The sequence below is a fragment of the Orcinus orca genome, chromosome 8 (assembly GCF_937001465.1).
Source record: "Orcinus orca chromosome 8, mOrcOrc1.1, whole genome shotgun sequence".
In the NCBI taxonomy this organism is placed as follows: domain Eukaryota; kingdom Metazoa; phylum Chordata; class Mammalia; order Artiodactyla; family Delphinidae; genus Orcinus; species Orcinus orca.
Genome location: NC_064566.1, coordinates 38,995,629 through 39,014,203, shown reverse-complemented (window position 1 = coordinate 39,014,203; position 18,575 = coordinate 38,995,629). Strand labels below are relative to the sequence as shown.

Sequence of the window (18,575 nt, the reverse complement as noted above, 5' to 3'; positions counted from 1 at the left end):
TATATTCTGTTTCTCACTTAAGCTAGTCTGAGTTTGGTCTCTATTACTTATAGCAGAAGGAGTCCTATTACATCATTTTATAATGACATATTTAGATGGTGATCTCCAAGGACCCTTCCATTCCTAAAGTCCAGTGAGTCTATAAGCTCAAGTAGTAGGAACAGATGGGAAATATTCAGGGACCTGCACTTTAAGAAAAAGCAATTCTTACCATAAGTTTTTAAAGGGACGACTCTGTTCCACAATGTACACATTATAGGTTTTAACTTTGTCTTTCTTTTCTTCCTTTAATCCTCCCTCCCAACACCACATCAGTGTAACCCCAGTCTTCAAGTCATCTAAGTTGGCCTTTATCTTCTCTACTGTTTCTCAAATTCAGGAAACCACCCCTTAGTGGTGTGCTTAGGCTGCTGTCTAGAAGATTAAAGCTCTGGCTGCCCTCTGGGTCACACCCCAGCCAAGATGCTGAAGCTTTATAACCTGCTTACTCCAATTGTGAGACCGAAGTAACTGTACCTCCTTGTTATTCCCACCACAAAGATAAACAGCGCCTTGTCGTAAAAGCCATGTAGTAAAACGAATATGCACCTAAATGGATGACATTAGAATTGAAGGAAAAAGAGGGTTTCTTCAATCGACAGATGAATGGATAAAGAAGATGTGGTACATATATACAATGAAATGTTACTTAGCCACTAAAAAGAATGAAATAATGCCATTTGCAGCAACATGGATGGACCTGGAGATTAGCATACTAAGTGAAGTAATTCAGAAAGAGAAAGACAAATACCATATAATATCACTGATATGTAGAATCTAAAATATGACACAAATGAACTTATCTATGAAACAGACCCATAGATATAGAGAACAAACTTATGGTTGCAGGGGGTGGGGAGGTGTGGGGATGGATTGGGAGTTTAGGATTAGCAGATGCAAACTATTATATATAGAATGGATAAGCAACAAGGTCCTACTGTATAGCACAGGGAACTATATTCAATATCCTGTGATAAACCAGAATGGAAAAGAATATGAAAATGAATGTATATATAACTGAGTCACTTTGCTGTACAGCAGAAATTAATACAACATTGTAAACCAACTATACTTCAATAAAATAAATTTTAAAATAAAATAAAATAAGAGAATGTCCTCAACTTCAGAACCCGGGGGTTGTGGGTACTGTGTCTTAGCCGAACCAACTGTAACGGGCATTTTTCTTCTTTTACCAATCAACTTCCATGTATTTATTGAGAACCTATATATCCCCACTGGTACAGGCACTAGGGGATATAAGAAAGTAGTAGAGAAAATAGCCTCTGCTGTCAAACCCAGACAATCCTAAAGTCTGATTTAATCATGGTAACCACATTTAATACTGTTCTCATAAGCTGACCCCAAATCATGGAGTTTGCCAGTCTTTTCTAACCTTGGAATTAACTTATAACTACAAATATTAGCCCCTACTGTGTGTGTACATATGAGTGTATATACTCCGACACATGCCAACACGTCCTGAATATAAAGTTGATTGAGAAAGATAAACCCTTTTCTCAGATTGACACCAGCATTTACTGCAAAACAAACCTTTAGAGGATGGCTAAAAGAATGGCTGTCTGCTTGCTACCTGGCAGCTTTCTAGGCCCTAATACTCGGGCTTATGAACAGCTTCTATTTCCACAGCTGCTGGGACTCACCTCAGATAAGATGCCTTTGTCTCCAAAACGTTCAGGCTCTGGCTGCACGGAAGAAAGGTGAAGGGAATGTTCCCGACCCCCCCACCTTACCTGACAAACATTTAACTTAGTAAGTTACGGGATTTAAGGCAAAAGTGTTTTTTGGTCTTCTCCCTGTCTCCTTGCATTCCCACCAGTGTAACACATGACTTCTCAAATCAGGAGATCTATCACAATAGGTTTGCAATGCTCAATTTAGCACAGTGGTGGGAAAGAATGAAGTATTCCTTGGCTTTCAGTGACGGTGTCATTCAGAGAAGTTGGCCATGCAGGGCACAGATGTTCAGCTAAGATGACACAAGCCTTTCTTGTGCAGGTCATTACTATCGTTGTGAGCACCTGGAATCAGTGACTCTTCAAAAACACAGGGAATTCCTGACATTTGGTGACCATTTTGGCCACATGTGTCACTTCTCAAGCTTGACAAACCCAGAGTGCATAGGATTAGAGCCAGTCAGACCTGGATTCAAGAGCTGGCTCCAGCCCATAGAAGCTGGGTGCCCTTGGGCAAGTCCCTAACCTCTCTGGTCTGAGGTTCCTCATCTACAAAATGGGGACAACCCCCGCCTCCTTGGGTCGTTTTGAGGATTAAAGGAGACAATGCACAGAAAGAGCACAGCACCGGGGCTGGCACATAGCGTGTCCTCAAATACAAATGTACTGGCTTCAAATATCTATTCCCTCCTTCTTCCTTGCCCCAGTTTTTTCAAAGTGGCAATGTACCCAACAAAAAACTTACATTTCCTAACCTCCCTTGGAGCTGACGGTGTAACATAAATCTGGCCAATAAGATGTGCACAGAAATTGCTGGATGGGTTTCCAGGAAAGCCTTTAAAAGAAGGAATGCTTAGCTCTCTTAGCTAACCCTTCCCTTCTTCCTGCCTGGAATTTAGACCCTATGCTGGATTGCAAGGTGACAAAAATGAGGATGAAAGCCACCTGCCAAAATCTGGGTAGAAAGTGAGAAAGAGCCTGGGTCCCTACTACATTAGCCCAAATTAACTGACTCTAGATCCCTGCTAGTGAGAAAACTAAAACTCAATTTGATTACGCCACCCTAAGTTGGGTTGTTCTATTACTGGCAACCAAACACAATCCCTAACTGATGCAAGGGGCTGAGCCCATCATTAGCAGGGACTGGGCCACCCCATTTTCAGCACATCACAGCAATGCTTTATGTCTGCTTAGAGAAAATCCTTGTTTTCCCCTGCAAGTGGGAAGAGCACCTATCTCAGACTGAGGATACTTCTATCTTATTCCTGTCCTTCACAAGAACTTGGAAGTAAACAGATCATACCAAGCAGTTGTACACTGACTATTATTTTATTCTGCCTCCAAACGCTTTATCTCACCAGGAAATAAGGCACAATATTTACTTCTATCTTAATGTTAAACACACACACCCACTGAAATCTCATTCAAAGACTTGGGTGAGAAAAGGAACGACAGCTTGTAGGAGCTTGGCTGGACCTTGGTCCTGTTGGCAGACACAGCCTTCCTGTCGCAATCCCACTGGAGGATCCCTCCCTACTCACCATACCTAAATGACCAAACTAATAGCCCAAGAACAAGGGTCAGGCCACTGATAATCCTTGGAGAGTTTGGTCTGAGCCAGGTCAAGGGCAGAAGTTCCTGAGCACTGACCCCAAGGCTCAGGAGGGCAGTGGGCTCAAAAGCTAGAACCCACCATGAGCACAGTCCATAGACTTGTATAAAAGGCTGAAGAGGATGGGCCCAAAGTCTCTAGGAAGCATGAAGGCAGGCTTGCTCAGTTGAATCAGTTCCTAGATTTGAGGAAGGAAATGGCTGGAGAGAAATGGAGACAGGAATCGGTTTCTACTTTTCCCCAGAGTTAAATAGGGCAGTTCCCCTGGGATGGGGGAAGATAACTTGCTGCCTTTCACGCTCTGCTCTAAATAAACAAGAAGAGGGCCTGTCCTCCCCCAGAGAAGAGAGAGACTGAAGGATAAATGAAACACCAGACTCCCACCTGAGGCCACCACTTGCCTCAGCAGAGTGGCTATCGGCAAAGTCCCCTGTGGAGTTTTAAGGACCTGACAAACCAGACGAAGAAGAAAGGAAAAATATATAATGGCTGCCAGGTCTCCTCACTTTGCTCATTCCTGCCCGGAGAATCCTTCCCTCTTCCTTCTAGCTGCGTAAGTAACGCTCAACTGTCACAGCCCAACCTGAGCCAGTCTGGCACGCACCAAGCTCCCTCACTTCCCATCTCTCTACAGCAGTTACAGTCTGGGTCATTCATTTTCTGTGGCCAATGCTTGGTTATTATATGCTGCGTCCTACTGTGTGCCAGGAACCTGACATAGGTTCCATCTTTAATCCCTACAACAATCTTGCAAGGTCAGTACTGTCAAGCCCAGAGAGGCTGAGGGCACTCACGTGAGCACCAGATTACTTACAATAAATTGTCTCTACTGAAAGATAGGGACTGTGGTGAGCACGTACTAACTGCAAAAGTAAGTTAAGCTATAAGCACTTCAAATATATTATCTCTTCTTATCATTGCACAAAGCTAGAGATATTATTGTTTCATTATAGGTAATGAACGTGAAACTCAGGTTAAGCAACTTGCTCTGAATCATGCAACCAGTGACATAAGCAGGACTCAAATTCCATCTGATCCAACTCCAAAGCCCCGCACCTGGGCTGAAAACATGTCTATAAATTACTTCTGTCAAGGGTCCAAGGGGCTTGTCCAACCTCAGGCGTTGTCCTGCCACACTTTAACCAAAGGGATCAGAGTTTGGAAGGCCAAAGATTCCATGCTCTGAGGAGAGTGCACATAGCCAGAAACGTGTGGGTCACTTCTGAGCAGGCTGAGTCCCCACAATCAATCCCACAGCAGTGCTCAGACGGCTCTCAGACACCACAAGTCCTTATCTGAACATCTTACAGGTAGAAGTTTTGTTCATCCATCCAACCACCCACGTGCCCAGCCAGCCAAACACCCACACACCCATCCATTAACTGAATGCTTACTATGTGCCAGGACTATTCTCATTTTCAAGGAGCGTACAGTCTAGCAGGGTGACAGTGAGAAAGCAGGCCAACATAACTTTAACATGAAAGCTCTATGCATAAGGAACAAAAGAGTGCTATAAGCAGAGGCATCTGACACACTGAGGGTCAAAGAAGGAAGACATAAGCATAGGCTAGGACCTGAAGGCTGTGCTGAATTGTCCTAACAAGGGTGAGGGCCAGGGGAGCAGATGTGCAAGGCCCAGAGGGATCCTGGGCCTCACGGTATGGACCTCCATCTACCTGCCAGAGCTCATCACAGTCTCTTCTCCCCCTAGCTCGCTTTGATTGGCCACAACTCTCCAGCTTTCTGTTCCTTGAATAAACCGAGCTCCTTCCTGCCTCAGGGCATTTGTAAGTGCCATACCTTCTGCCCAGAACACTCTTCTTCGAAGTTTTACATATGCAAGTTTCTTGCATCAATCAGGCCTCACCTCCACGCATTCCCGTATGGAGGCCTCCCCTGACCACCCAAACAAAAGTGGCTGCTCCCTGCCCCTTAGTCCCTTCCCATCTCATCACTCCATTTTACTGCCTTCATGCACAGATCGTGATAGAAAATCATCTTGCTGATTTGTTTGCCTGTATACGGTCTCTCTCCCCCTCACCCACCCAAGAATGCATGGGACTTTGCCTCTCTATTGAAGACTGCTGTACTTCTCAGTATGCTTAACAGTGTCTGACGCACAATATGCCCTCAATAAATAACTGTAGAATTAAAGACTAAGTGGACAAAAGTACCGGCAAACGCACCCAATTCAATAATTTGAGTATGGTTGGGGCCGAGAGGATAAGGAATAGCATAATGTGAGCCAAAGGCACCTGCAGGGACCAGACTCAGGCAGGGATCAAAAGCCCTACTGAGGAGATTCGATTTTATGCCAAAGGTGACTAGGCTATAAGTTCCTTCAGTCCCAAGACAGGACTATAGTTACATCACAGACCAGAGAGGTTTGGAAACTGATAAAAAGAGATAAGTTGTCTTCCGATAGGCCCTCCTATCTGAATTGCTTGTCAGTTTTGTGAACTGTAACGACAAGCTGACCTCCTTGCTTAGTGCTTTAGCTTACTGGAAAGAACAAGACATCCTTAGTCAAGAGAAGAATAACCAGTTCAACAGCGGGGAACTCAGAAGACAAATGTCAAGGAGGCTGCAGAGAATCAAAAACCAGAATCCAAAGTCTGGTAGGTGGAAGAACATGGAAACAGGGGAGAAGAAATTATGGACAGAAGGAGGTAGAGGGCAGGCTCTGGCAGCAGTGCTTGGTGCTCCTTACAGCCTAGGGCTGGGGCCTCAAGAATACTTGTCTATCAAGAGACCCTGAAGCCTGTGTAGGAAACAAGAGGACAAAGGGAGGAGGTGCAGCAACGGTGCTCAGCACCCTCTATGGTTAGAGGATGTAGGAAGAGGCTGGAGGAGGAGAGCGGCGAGGGGCAGGCTGAGGGACAGTGCTGTAGGGAGCCTGGACTGCTGAGCCACAACTCACACTGCTAGGGGATGGGCACATCCTGGCAAGGGAGAGAGTATGATTTGCTCACAGGAGATTCATCATCAATGTAAACCAGCGGATTAACGATGAAACTGGAAGGGTGCAAAGGAAAAAGACCCAATGACATTGTTAAACCAAACCCTATGGAAGCTAGCACATCTGAGATGGAGTATCAACTATGTCTTAGGCAATGTGCGAAGTAAGCACTTTATACACTCATTTAATTTAATCTTTGCAAAAATCCGATAACTTAGAAAAACTGAGGTTTAAAAAGCATACCTAAATTGCACAAGTGACACAGCTAGAAAGTAGTAAAGCTGGGATTTAAACCCCGGTCTACCCAACTTCAGAGACTAAACTCTGGAAGGAGTTAGTACTTAAGGCAGAAGAAATTGATACAGTAGGAAGTGGCCTGGATATTGGTTGCTTACATCGCGTTTACCACATCCCATCAAGTCATTTCTCCTTCCTCTGCCCATAACCCTAGCATTACTTGGGAATCCACGCCTACCTGCCTCTCAGTCCCCATGGTCTAGTTCTCAGAAGTGAAGCATGTATCCCAGGTCTGTGCCAATCAGTACATGCATTCCCTAGCCACGGTATGTGATTTTGGGAATCAATGTGACCTAAGCCTGTCTAATCAGAATAAGACCTCAGAGCTTCTGGATAAGACTCTGGCTCTTTCCTGCTGAACTTAACTTGGACAACACAAGTCTGGGGCTACTGCAGCTATCTAGCCACCAGGTCCTAGATATGCCAGGGACCTCCACATGGAGTTTAAGAATGAATCCAGCCCAGGCAGGCAGAGCCTGAGAGAATTACTTGTAATGATACTGTCTGAGCCTTGAACCCAACTGTTTCTAAAGCTAGAAGCTATCCTGAACTTTTCATTGACATGAATCAATAAATTCCTCCCCTTTTAAGGTAAATTTGCATTTTCTTTTACCTGCAGTCAGAAGTCCTAATGTACCACATTCATAAAGAAAGCATTTGCCTGTATGAATAAGGATAGAAGCTTTTGGGTGAGAAACAAGGAGGGAGAGAACAAAAAGCTATGGTTGGGGCCACCCACGTAACAGAGATGGAGGTTTTGCAGAGCAGATCACCAAAGTGGAGGAGAGGCAAGATGTAGTCCTGCATGATGAACACTTCTAACTAACCAAATGTCTGACCATCTTATTCTGGTAAAATAGAACATTTAATAAGTCTGAATTTCCTTGGCTGATAATTTCACCTCTCAGAAAATTAAGAGGAAATGTTATTCTGCTTTTCGTCTGCGTCAGAAGGTATAACAAGTTTGTTTGTTTTTTTTTTTAAATGGGGAAGAAACCTTGGGCCAAGATGATTATGGGATTTTAAGAGTTTATTAAGAGCATAGTAAGAACACATTTAAAAGTTCAGGAAAAAGCTAGGGACAATACAAATGGCCTGAGATCTGGAAGGCAGCCCAGTGGAGAAGGGAAGGAGCCCCTCTAAAACCCAAATCTGATAGTTAATTACAAAATCTTCAGGTAGGAAAAAGTAAAAAAACAACAACAAAAAAAATCCTAATCTCAGCTAGCAAGTTCACCCTGAACGGTTCAAGGCAGACATCACTTATCAATCACAGCACTTTTTCCTATTAAGCCTGATCTCATTCTCAAGTTATCTTTGACCCAATGCCCTAGTCAGGCACGAAGAACTGAGCAAAGCTGGGACACAAGAATGAACCCATTTAACGTTGCCGGTAGAAAGAAACCAATGTAAAAACACAGGGAGCTCTCAGAGCTCACGTTATAAAAGGACACAAGAAATTCATCAAGCAGAGATAAAATACAAATCCAGTGGAATGGGCCTACATGAATGACTACAGAAACAGTAAAGTCTAGAAGGACTGAGGTTTGTTTATTTAAAGCAAAGTAAAATAAAACAAAATTTTCTATTTTCTAAGAATTAAAATAAAGAAGGGGAGAACTTTAAAAAAAATATGAGACATAGGTATCTCTGCTTGGGAAGATGACCACAGCACAAATAAAGTTGAATTCTTCAACTTCTGGATTTAGTTCCTTATCTTCATTGAGATGAATGAACTTCATCATGAATAAGAGAACAACCTTGGTTAAGAGAGACTGAAAGACCAAGGTGGTGAGGAAGATGGAAAAGGCCCAGCTGTTAGCACGCCAGGGCCCTAAGGGAACTCGGAGATGGGCTCAAGAAACCTCTCAGGTGATCTCTGAGGAATCCAAGAGAACAGGGAAAATGCCAGAATACTACAGACTAAATAACAAGACTGGAGAGCCTATAACCAACCTCTGCAATAGGCTAAGCTGCATTCCTAACTGGGCAGATTATCAGCACATGTAGGAAAGGAAGCACAGAGGAAAAGCAAGCAACTCGGTAGAAAAATGGGCAGAGAATAGGTACCAGCAATTCAGTGCAGAGGAAATACAAGTGGTCAATAAATATAAAAGGTCCCTACTATCATGAAAATACACATTAAAATAACCAGATACCATTTATCTACACAGCAGCTCAGCAAAAATGAAAAAGATTGATGATATCAACTGTTGGCAAAGATGTGGGGAAATGAGCGCTCTCACTAGTGGAATATACAGCTTTCTTTAAAGGGCAGATTGGTGGTATTGATTAAAATTAAAAATGCATTGTATATTGACCTAGCAATCTGAAAGCCTCACACACGCAGAGGCCTGTAGAAAGTTTTTCATTACGCAACTACCTACAGCAGTAAAAGAGGACAAAAAATAAACTATCCAAGATATGGCACACGCTTAAATACATTACGGTACCTCTACCTTATGAAGTATCATACAGCAGTCAAAAATAAAGGTAGCCCATGTACACTGATACAGAATGATTTTCAAGATCAGTATCATTCATGCTATAAAAAAAAGCACAAAACCCCCCTCTATATTTATATAAGCACATATATGAATAGAAAATAGTTTAAAAGGATCCCTGTTAACTTGGTAACAGAGGTAACCCTGGGAAGGTGACCAAGGATATTTCTCTTTGCTTTCTGCATTTTTTTTTAATTGTTAATTTTTCTTGCCTTTATTGTGCTGATTTTTTTTTTTTTCTTTAGGCCATGCCACGTGGCATGTGGGATCTTAGTTCCCTGACCAGGGATCGAACCTACGCCCCCTGCATTGACAGTGTGGAGTCTTAACCACTGGACCGCCAGGGAATGTCTTCACTTATTGTACGTATGTACGTATGTATGTATAAATAAATTAATTAATTAATTTAAAAAAAAAAAATGAACAACAAAAACTAGGAAACAGTGAGCATGTACACTAGGAGTAAGTCGTGTCAAACCTTCCCAGTTTCCTTCTCCTAGGATGAAGGTGAAAATGCCAATGTCACTCTGAACAGAGTACCTGCAGGTTAATGGCACAGGCTTTCATATCATCATTATGGACATAACAGAAGAATTCAGGCTGGATGACAATGCTAAGAAGCAGAGGCAAACCTGACTGAATACCTGTAGTTAAGAGTTGCTGATTCAGGGCCCACGGGGAAACCTCCAGGACAGTCTTTGGTCCTGGTTCTGTTCAACGTATTCATTCATTCTTCCTATCTCTCACTTACTCACTCAACAGACACTTGAGAGCTTACTATATGTCAGGTGTGCAGAATATACAAAGATGATTCCCACCTGAAGCCTAGGATACTGAAAAATAGACAGAAAAAAAAAACCCAGCATGACAAATGCTCGACTGAGTTGCTAGGAAGCTCCAAGGGTAGAGCCTGACCCCAACCTGGCCTCTTGAGGGAGGTCACTATCTATATCAAAGGTCTGATCGTCTCAGGAAAGATATCATGAAGCTAGGAAGTACCACTAACACCAAAAATAGCATACACGTGAGTTGGAAATGGTGGCCAATATAAAAACATCCATGTGAAACCCATTTGCAGTTACTGAAGAATCTTGTCTTTAGGTTGCTGGAGAACACTACTCTTGTTTTGAGCCCTCACTAACAGACCTTTGTCAAAGAGGCCTCTAAGCAGAGCAAGGTGTCCAGAGAGTGAAGAACGGGGCTCATGTCAGATGAGGACTGGCTAAAGGCACCCTGACTTTCCAGGACTACCCCACCTTCCCCAAGCCCATGACTCCACTCATGTTTCTCCTCTGCTTTCTCACAGGGAATCACCCACAGTCAACAGACTCAGGAACTTCAAGATCCCTGATGGTACCCTGGTTGGCCCACTCGAGGGAAGAGGCAGCTGGAAGACAGCTCCCAAGTCAGCTCCCAACAACAAGGTGGGCCGTCGGTGGCATGTTTCCAGTTTGCAAGATCTTTCTTGTCTGTCTGCTCCCTCCTCCCCAATCTTAGCCCCAAGGTTTTCCCTTCCACCACACACAAGAGAAGAAAGACTGAGAAACATACAACCAGGTACCAAGGCTGTGTATCCCAGGCAGTCATTTCACCCTCCCAGCCCTTCCTGTTTCTCTGTTTAATGAGGACAGTGGACTAGATAATTCCTAGGGGACCTTCCAGCTCTGCCTGTAGCATGTGCTGGCCCTGTAAACAGTCTCCTCCTGGAAGAAGTCACCATTTAAAAGGACTTCAAAGAGAGGGCAATGCTTAATAAGAGTGAGTGAACGGTGCAATTCTGGGCATCCAAGAGTTCTTATTTGGGTTCCCCCACCTGTGTAGGAAGCGCTCTGGCAGGGACCCTCCATGGGGACTGACCTCTTCAGTGACGATCGAGATAGCACCTGTGCAGCCTGGTTCATGGCCCTGACCCAAGCGTTCATGTCCTCCTGGGTGTCGGCACTGAAGTAGTAGGTCCTCATGCCTGACTGCTCGGCCTGAGAGCCCCTGGTGGAGCTATTATAGATGAGTGCTCGCATCCCCATGTGCACGGCCTGGAGGGAGAAGACGGAAACCCAGGTCAGAGAGGTTAGTGCGCGTCTCACTTCCAGGAGCAAAACCCAGAAACGGCCCGGCCAGGTTCTCCCTTCTTCCAGACTAAAAGCCCATGCACCACCCAGCTTATTTCCACACCTCGAAAAAACGTCACAGGCTGGATTCCCTTTTCTTGGTGAAGTCAGGCCTAGGAACAGCTGTGTCTGTTCCCCGCAGCAAAAGCCCCGCAGCTGTACCTGTTTCCTACTTATCTTACTCCCACTTAGGGAGGGGCACACAGTCAATTCAAGGTTTATTTGAGAAAGAGATTTTTTTTAAAAACCCTCATTCCATAGAAGCAGACTCTCGGGAGTCCCTGTTTTGGTTCTTCGGAAGCACCTGCTGACTGGAACTGATTCAAAAATCAGCTGCTCAACAGCAGGCAGCTCGGTGCAGATATTCACTCTGCTTCCTGCTTGGGCGTGAAATATGATGTACGCCCATCAAGGAAGCTGCTCTTTTGTCTCGCCAAAGAGGCAACACAAAGCTCAGCTGAGCAGTCTAACCCTTGACTGAAGACCCTGGCACACCTACTATACGTCAGGAAGCATCAAGGTGCTTTCACATGTTCCACAGGTACTGGGAAAAGCAACCGCAATGGACTACGAACAAGAGGTTTTCCCCCTTGTGCTCTGATAAGCAAGGTCCTTTAAATTGGCAAGGAAAAAGCTCACCAAATCCACATAGGAAAGTGATGTGGAAATAGGAAGATTTACAGAGTGCCTACTATGTGTCTCCTAGGTACTTCCGTGACTTTAATCTCATTTTAATCCTAACAGCCTTATAAGGAAGGAACAGACTCTCTTTTACAGATGTGGTAAGTGAAGCTCTGAGAAGTAACTTTCCTAGATTTCCACACTTGGTCACAGATTCTTCACAGCACCTATTACCTGGTATTCTTTATTTTACATGCTTGTTTATCATCTGTCTCTTCCCTGCAGAATATAAACTCGATGAGAGCAGGGACTCTATTTTGTTCACTACTATATCCCCAGGAACAGTGCCTGGTACATAGTAGGTGCCCAATAAATAAATAAATAAATAAATATATATATATATATAAATATATATATATATATATATATATTTTTTTTTTTTTTTTTTTTTTTTTTTGCAGTACGTGGGCCTCTCACTGCTGTGGTCTCTCCCGTTGCGGAGCACAGGCTCCGGACGCGCAGGCTCAGTGGCCATGGCTCACGGGCCCAGCTGCTCCGCGGCATGTGGGATCTTCCCGGACCGGGGCACGAACCCGTGTCCCCTGCGGACTCTCAACCACTGTGCCACCAGGGAAGCCCAATAAATATTTTTTGAATGAATGAAAAGTTGGAGGCAGGATTCACACCTAGGAATGTCTGACTCTGAGTCCAAGCTTCTCTGTTCAGTGCTCTCAGGCTCTATCCAGAAATAAGTCTGATACAGATCACTAGTCTGATAATCTGGATCCAGAATGACAGACAGACGCCACGCAAGGACCAGTCAGAGAAAGCAAAATGAGAGAACTAAACAGAATCTGGAAAATGACATGTTTCTAAAATCACCAATGGTCATGGATAAAACCTCTCAGATGAACTGTCAGCATTCACTTCTCCACTCACATGCCTAACATCCAGGTCCAAAAACGATATTAAATACGGGCCTGCTTGTGACATTCACATATCTGAATCCATCCAGCCCAGTGCCAAGGGAGTCCAGGCAAACTCGGCCTGCAGCTAAGGGTTCCACAGCGGGTTCTGGGGCAGGCATTTACTTGAGTAAGCTAAGGTGATTCCATGAACAATCACTGACTTACAGAGGACTAAACATGAAACAGAAGTAAGCCTGAACCGACCTTAACTTGGGAAGTATAAGGAGTGTCATTCACCACAACTCCTACTACAAATGACGGCTCCATGCTATCTGTTTGCAGAATGAGACTAGCCCCATCTACCCTGGCAGAACTAGCTGATGGTTAGTTTTCCTGTAGAAAGCTCTGAATGGGTAATCAACCATTTATAGTGCAGTGATACCAGACCTGTGGATGTTCAGAAGAAAAGTACCCAACCCGAGGACTTAAGGAAGGCTTCCTGGAGGAGGTGGCCCCTGAACAGACACCTAAAGGACAAGTAAGTAAGAGTTGGGGAACTCTTCAGGGCATTCCAGGCTGTGATTAAAGCTCAAGGGGGGGGGGGGGGGGAACGATGGCTCCTAAAGGCCACCGAGAGCCCTGCTTGGCTCGTCCCGCAGACCTAGCGGAGCCTCAGGGCACATCTAGCACCCTGGCTCCCTGACAATGCCTAGGAGCTGCCTGGCTGAGCGTACAGTTAGAGAAGACAGACGAGAGAGGACCACATAGCCCTTTAGGCTCTGCCTATGTACCACTACAGGTACTCTGAACAATCTCAGGCAAGGTACCCTAGCAACAGTCAGAGAATTTCAGCTCTGCAAACTGAGAAGAATTGACATCAGAGGCAAGCATAAGGCCCAGGACACAAAATACTGCACACTCCTCAGTATGCCTGAGAACATGGATCCTGAACTGTCCCAGGGCCCATCCTCAGGTTCCTAAAAGAATGACACTGCGACCCAAAGGGAAGGGAAGTCTTTCACACTCAGGAAACCACAGCCCTGTCTGGAGAACCACCTGAACATCACCCATTCTGTCTGCAATAGCTTTTCTCCCTTCTCAGACCCTGAAGACCCCAATCATCCCCACAAACATGCATGCCTTCTGTTTCCCAGAAAAAATATTTAGGGAACACTCCTGGTGAAGCCTATTAAAAAAAAAAAAAATGTATGACACATAAAAGATGTTTTCCTAGAATGTATTTTCACACCTCCCAACAAAGTGTTAAGATGAACTATATATAGTTATTATAATCAGTTACTCTGAGGATATCCCAAATGCTGTCGCCCCCCCCCACCAAATTCACATGCAACAGCGTTATCCCAATTGTTTGCCCAGTAGCAACACTAAACCCTAGAAAGGAAGGTTTTTCTGAGGAAGGCTTTCAGGCTGCAAAAGACCAGTGTGACACCCATCGAACAAAATGTTTTCAGAGCCAACAATAAGCAAGAGAGGCTCTGAACAATTTAATAGAACAGTATTCCTAAAATGATAACAATAAACATTCATTGAAACCACCTCCCACCTCCTGCAATGTGTATATGGGTGACCAGAGTAAGACATGGAAGAAAAGCAGAGAAGAAGAGAAAGAAATTGTCCTCCCTCCCTGTAATGTAACTGAAAGGGGACAGAGTTCAGGGTGGAGATCTGCCTCCATCATCTTCCAACTTTGGGACTGTGGGCAAGTTTTTTCAGCTCTCTGATCCTCGTGTTCCTAATCTATAAAATGAAGCTAATGATCCTGACCTCACAGGCTCCCCACAAGCACCAAATGAGGTAACATGGATAAAAGTAGTTCTCAGTCACAGAAGGTTTTACAGAAATAAGGCAATACCATATCACGCAACATGAAGTGAAGGAGGATCCGGAATCTTCAACCCACAGCAACACTGCAGTCACCGGGGACAGTGACAGTGGTAAGAAAGCATGAGAAGGGCCGTGCTGATACTTGTCACAGAAACAGCGACAGGAAAAGAGGGGTCTAAAAACTTAAGCAAGGCTGGGGGACTCAAAAGCTAAGATACAAATGAAAGTACTGTGATGTGACATTATTCTTGTTTAAAGAATTTATAACTTTGTTAACATGAGTCTGAAACGCTCAACCTCTTAACTTCTTCCCCCCAACCCCCAACAGAAACAACTGCTTTTGTGAAGCCATTTTGGGGAACACAACATTTCTTAGGATGGAACTGCTGCACTGGAGGAGCGGGGGTGGGGGGGCAGTACCTTAAAGGAATACTTGCGACTTATGCGATCCTCGGGGGCCACTGTTGAGATCACGTAGCTGGGCAGAGGGATGCTCCCAAGGACCACTTCTTCTCGGCTGTCTTTGAATGGAAATACAAATCAGAATAACCTTCTGTGGCACCTTCCTTGGGCTGGTCCATCCCACTGCCCTAGTTCAAGGCTCCTTATCTCTCCCAGGATGACAGCAATCACGGATCGCCCATTCAGGTGCTCTGGGGACCTTTGTGCTAGTGCTGGAACTACACAGGTGAATCAGACAGGGCCCTCTCCCCGAGGAGGGGGACAGGCATGTAAACACGCTCAGCTCGACCTGCTAACTCCTGAAACACAGAGGCATACCAAGTGCTGCGGGAACACACAGACAGGAGTGGCACACAGCCCGGGGAAGTGGAGATGGCTTCAGAAGGTGATATTTAAACTTTTGCAAAGGATGGGGAAGGGAATTCTGGGTGGTACACACCTCATAGGCAACGTTAGAGCAGGTGTGAAATATCCTACCTTTTATGTCTATTCTCTTCCTCCCCCAAACCGTCTTCGTTACCAGAGGTAACTTCCTAATGACAGAATTGGTCCCACTGCTCTCCCACCCAAAGGCACTTGCTGACTGCCCACTGGACACAGAATGAAGCCCAACGTCCTCTGTCTAGTGTCACAGCCCTTTTGCATTTGGGCTCTTACCCACCTCCTGAGCCTTATCTCCTAGCGTGTGCTCCATGCAAGACTCACTCTGGCTTTGCAGGTCTGTCATTCCACTTTCTTCTGCTTCTAGGACTTTAATCAAGTTGTTTCTTCTGCTAAATGCCCATCTTCCCCCTACACGTGGGCAAAGCTCAACCCATCCTAAAAAGCCCAACTCGAGCCCTAATTCTTCTGAGGAGGCTGCCCAAGTTCTCCAAGATGGAATTGGCTTCTTGTTCCTCTTGAACTGCCTAAGCACTTTGGATGTCTTCAAAACCTAGTCTTGTCTTAAAATTAGGCTATCTCTTCCTCCATATTTTGAGCCTTACTTTCTTCTCACCTTTGCACAGCCCCTAATTCTACGTACTGGGCTCCACAAATGTTCCTATGGCCAATTCAGTTCACCAGTTGCCCATCCAATAACGGGATAAATCCAGATAACAGGTCACAAAATATAATGTTCACCTATACTTCCCATCTTTCCAGACTGAATCAAAGGTGTGCCTGTGCCACAAGTGGGGCAGAAGCTGGAAAACCTCCAGATCTTGAGACCTTAAGCAGAAGGCAAACCAGATTCTATTATTTTAACTCAACAAATGGCACTTCCAGTGCTGGGACTGGTAAAAATGAAATCACCAACCATGCACATATGTAAAAGTGAACACTTCGGCAGGTCAACAGGTTATCGATTAGCTCAGGCCACTGGCCCATTCACTAGATTTGAGAAGACCACCATTTGCATGACCTCACCACCCCCTCTGGCACAAAGACCCCTTGGTGGCCTGAGCCTCAGCTCACCTTTATAGTAAAACAAGCAATAATCAGCAAGCACAAACCACCTCCTCTTCCACAGCCTCATCCCAGAACTGTCCTGCAAAGCAAAGGAAACTAATCAGGGCAATATCTGAGCATACTGTTCTCCCTCCCCAGTCATGTACAACCTGATTCTGGAACCGAGACTGGCCCATTTCACTCTTTCTTTTAATAAATTAATAAGGTTTTTTTTTTGTTTTTTTGCGGTACGCGGGCCTCTCACTGTTGTGGCCTCTCCCGTTGTGGAGCACAGGCTCTGGACGCGCAGGCTCAGCGGCCATGGCTCACGGGCCCAGCTGCTCCACAGCATGTGGGATCTTCCCAGACCGGGGCACGAACCTGTGTCCCCTGCATTGGCAGGCGGACTCTTAACCACTGCGCCACCAGGGAAGCCCGAAATAAATAATAAGTTTTTACTGCATAGCCATTCTTTGAATAGGACATTAAAATTTAGATCCAATGATGGTTTAACCCCAGGAAGTTTTGTTTCCTATAAACAGACTAGTGTATCATAAGCATCCTCCTTTTAGAAAGGAAGATATGAATTCAAAAATACAGTTCTTGGGCTTCCCTGGCAGTCCAGTGGTTAAGATTCCACGCTTCCACTAAAAGGGGCGTGGGTTCAATCCCTGGTTGGGGAACTCCCACATGTCGCACAGTGTGGCCAAAACAACCCAAAAATACAGTTCATCCATTAAGAAAGAAATCAGTTTTTAACAAAAGGGAAGTTATTTATTTATTCCTTCCGTCCTTCATTCATTCACTGATTCAGGTGCTACACTGTAAAATACCTTCACTTATACTGATTAGAAAATTGGTTTACATAGTATGAAACAAAGAATTTAAGTTAGCTAATTAATCAATGAGGCAAAGTTCTCATTTGACTAAGTTCAGTTATCTACCACAAAGGACTGATTTTGCTGTGTTTTTCCTTCCTTTCAACAGAAAAAGACCTGGATTTTCTTGTGAAAATTTTTTAAAAATATGGCTAGGGTAGGAAAATAGTAGTTTTAGGGTCACTTTTCTCCCAAACCTAGGAAAATTCCAGAACCATTTTTACCTGTTAAAATTGTCTTCCTTCTGCAAAAGTTTTTGACAGGCTTAAATTTTAAAAAATTTTATTCATTCTCCATTTGCTAAAGTGTTAAAAACTTGCTAAGCTCCTGAGTTTCTTGGTTTTATCTTCTGCATTAACCAGATGATCTGGCATACGATACTTGCTTTGTCTGAAAAGCTCTTCTCCATCCTTCCACATCTGCTTCAAATGTCATTTCCTCTGGAAAGCCTTTCAGGACTCCCCCAAGCATAGCTACATTCTCTCTGCTGTGTGCCCACAGCACTGTACACAGACCTTGGTTACAGCTACAGCCAAGGAGCCGAGGGGCCTGGGCCAGGGGGTGTCTGTTGGGGAGAAGGATTATTTACAATACCTTCCCTCTACCTCCACATTTCAAAGGAGCATCCTTTTGTTTAACGGAGACGGGGATGCAAGTGGAAAAAGTCAGAGGGTTAGATTACTCAGGTAAGAAAAGAGAATGAGAGCAGAGCTGTGAGGGAAGAGGGAAGCATTAAGAGAGGGTGGTGCCAGAGGAGTACCGGCCAGAAGAGGCTGGAGAGCTGTGGGAGATTTCAAGGGGACATTTAGGAATTTATTCTGTGTGGTGTGAAAGGTAATGTCTTCCTCTGTTTTCCCACAAAGGCTTTAGTAAAAATGTACATCATTGCTCTCAGAATTTTGTGTTTTTTTTGGATAATATGCTATGTGAGAGACTGTGCTGGGTGATGACATGACACGTGAGAGGTGTTTCTATGTTTCCCCCTGCAGACTATGACATGAGTTCCTCAAGGGCGGGAACCACATGTTACTCATCTCTTTGTCGTTGCTGTGAGAGCACTTAGAACACGGCAGGCACTTGGTGGGTGGGTGGGTAGATGAATGGATGGATGGCAAGAAGAGAAGGGAGGAGACAAAAGGGACGTGTTCTCTGACCCTGGGAGCTCACAGCCTATCCAAGGCCAGAGGACCAGAGGCAAAACAACTGCCTCTGGTGAAGTT

The 18,575-nt window shown here is 44.7% G+C and overlaps 1 protein-coding gene across 11 annotated transcripts in view; it reads right to left on the bottom strand.

Annotated features, from left to right (window-relative positions):
- The window catches only part of PLEKHA7 (pleckstrin homology domain containing A7), a 210,450-nt gene that overhangs the window by 50,737 nt on the left and 141,138 nt on the right, over nucleotides 1–18,575 (bottom strand). For all 11 annotated transcript variants that reach the window (XM_049714293.1, XM_049714292.1, XM_004285520.3 and 8 more), the window contains 3 exons: nucleotides 16,505–16,577; nucleotides 15,008–15,108; nucleotides 10,963–11,138 (listed from right to left, as the gene is read on the bottom strand). In XM_049714293.1, the coding sequence (XP_049570250.1) occupies nucleotides 10,963–11,138; nucleotides 15,008–15,108; nucleotides 16,505–16,577 (350 nt within the window). The remainder of the gene's footprint in view (nucleotides 1–10,962; nucleotides 11,139–15,007; nucleotides 15,109–16,504; nucleotides 16,578–18,575) is intronic.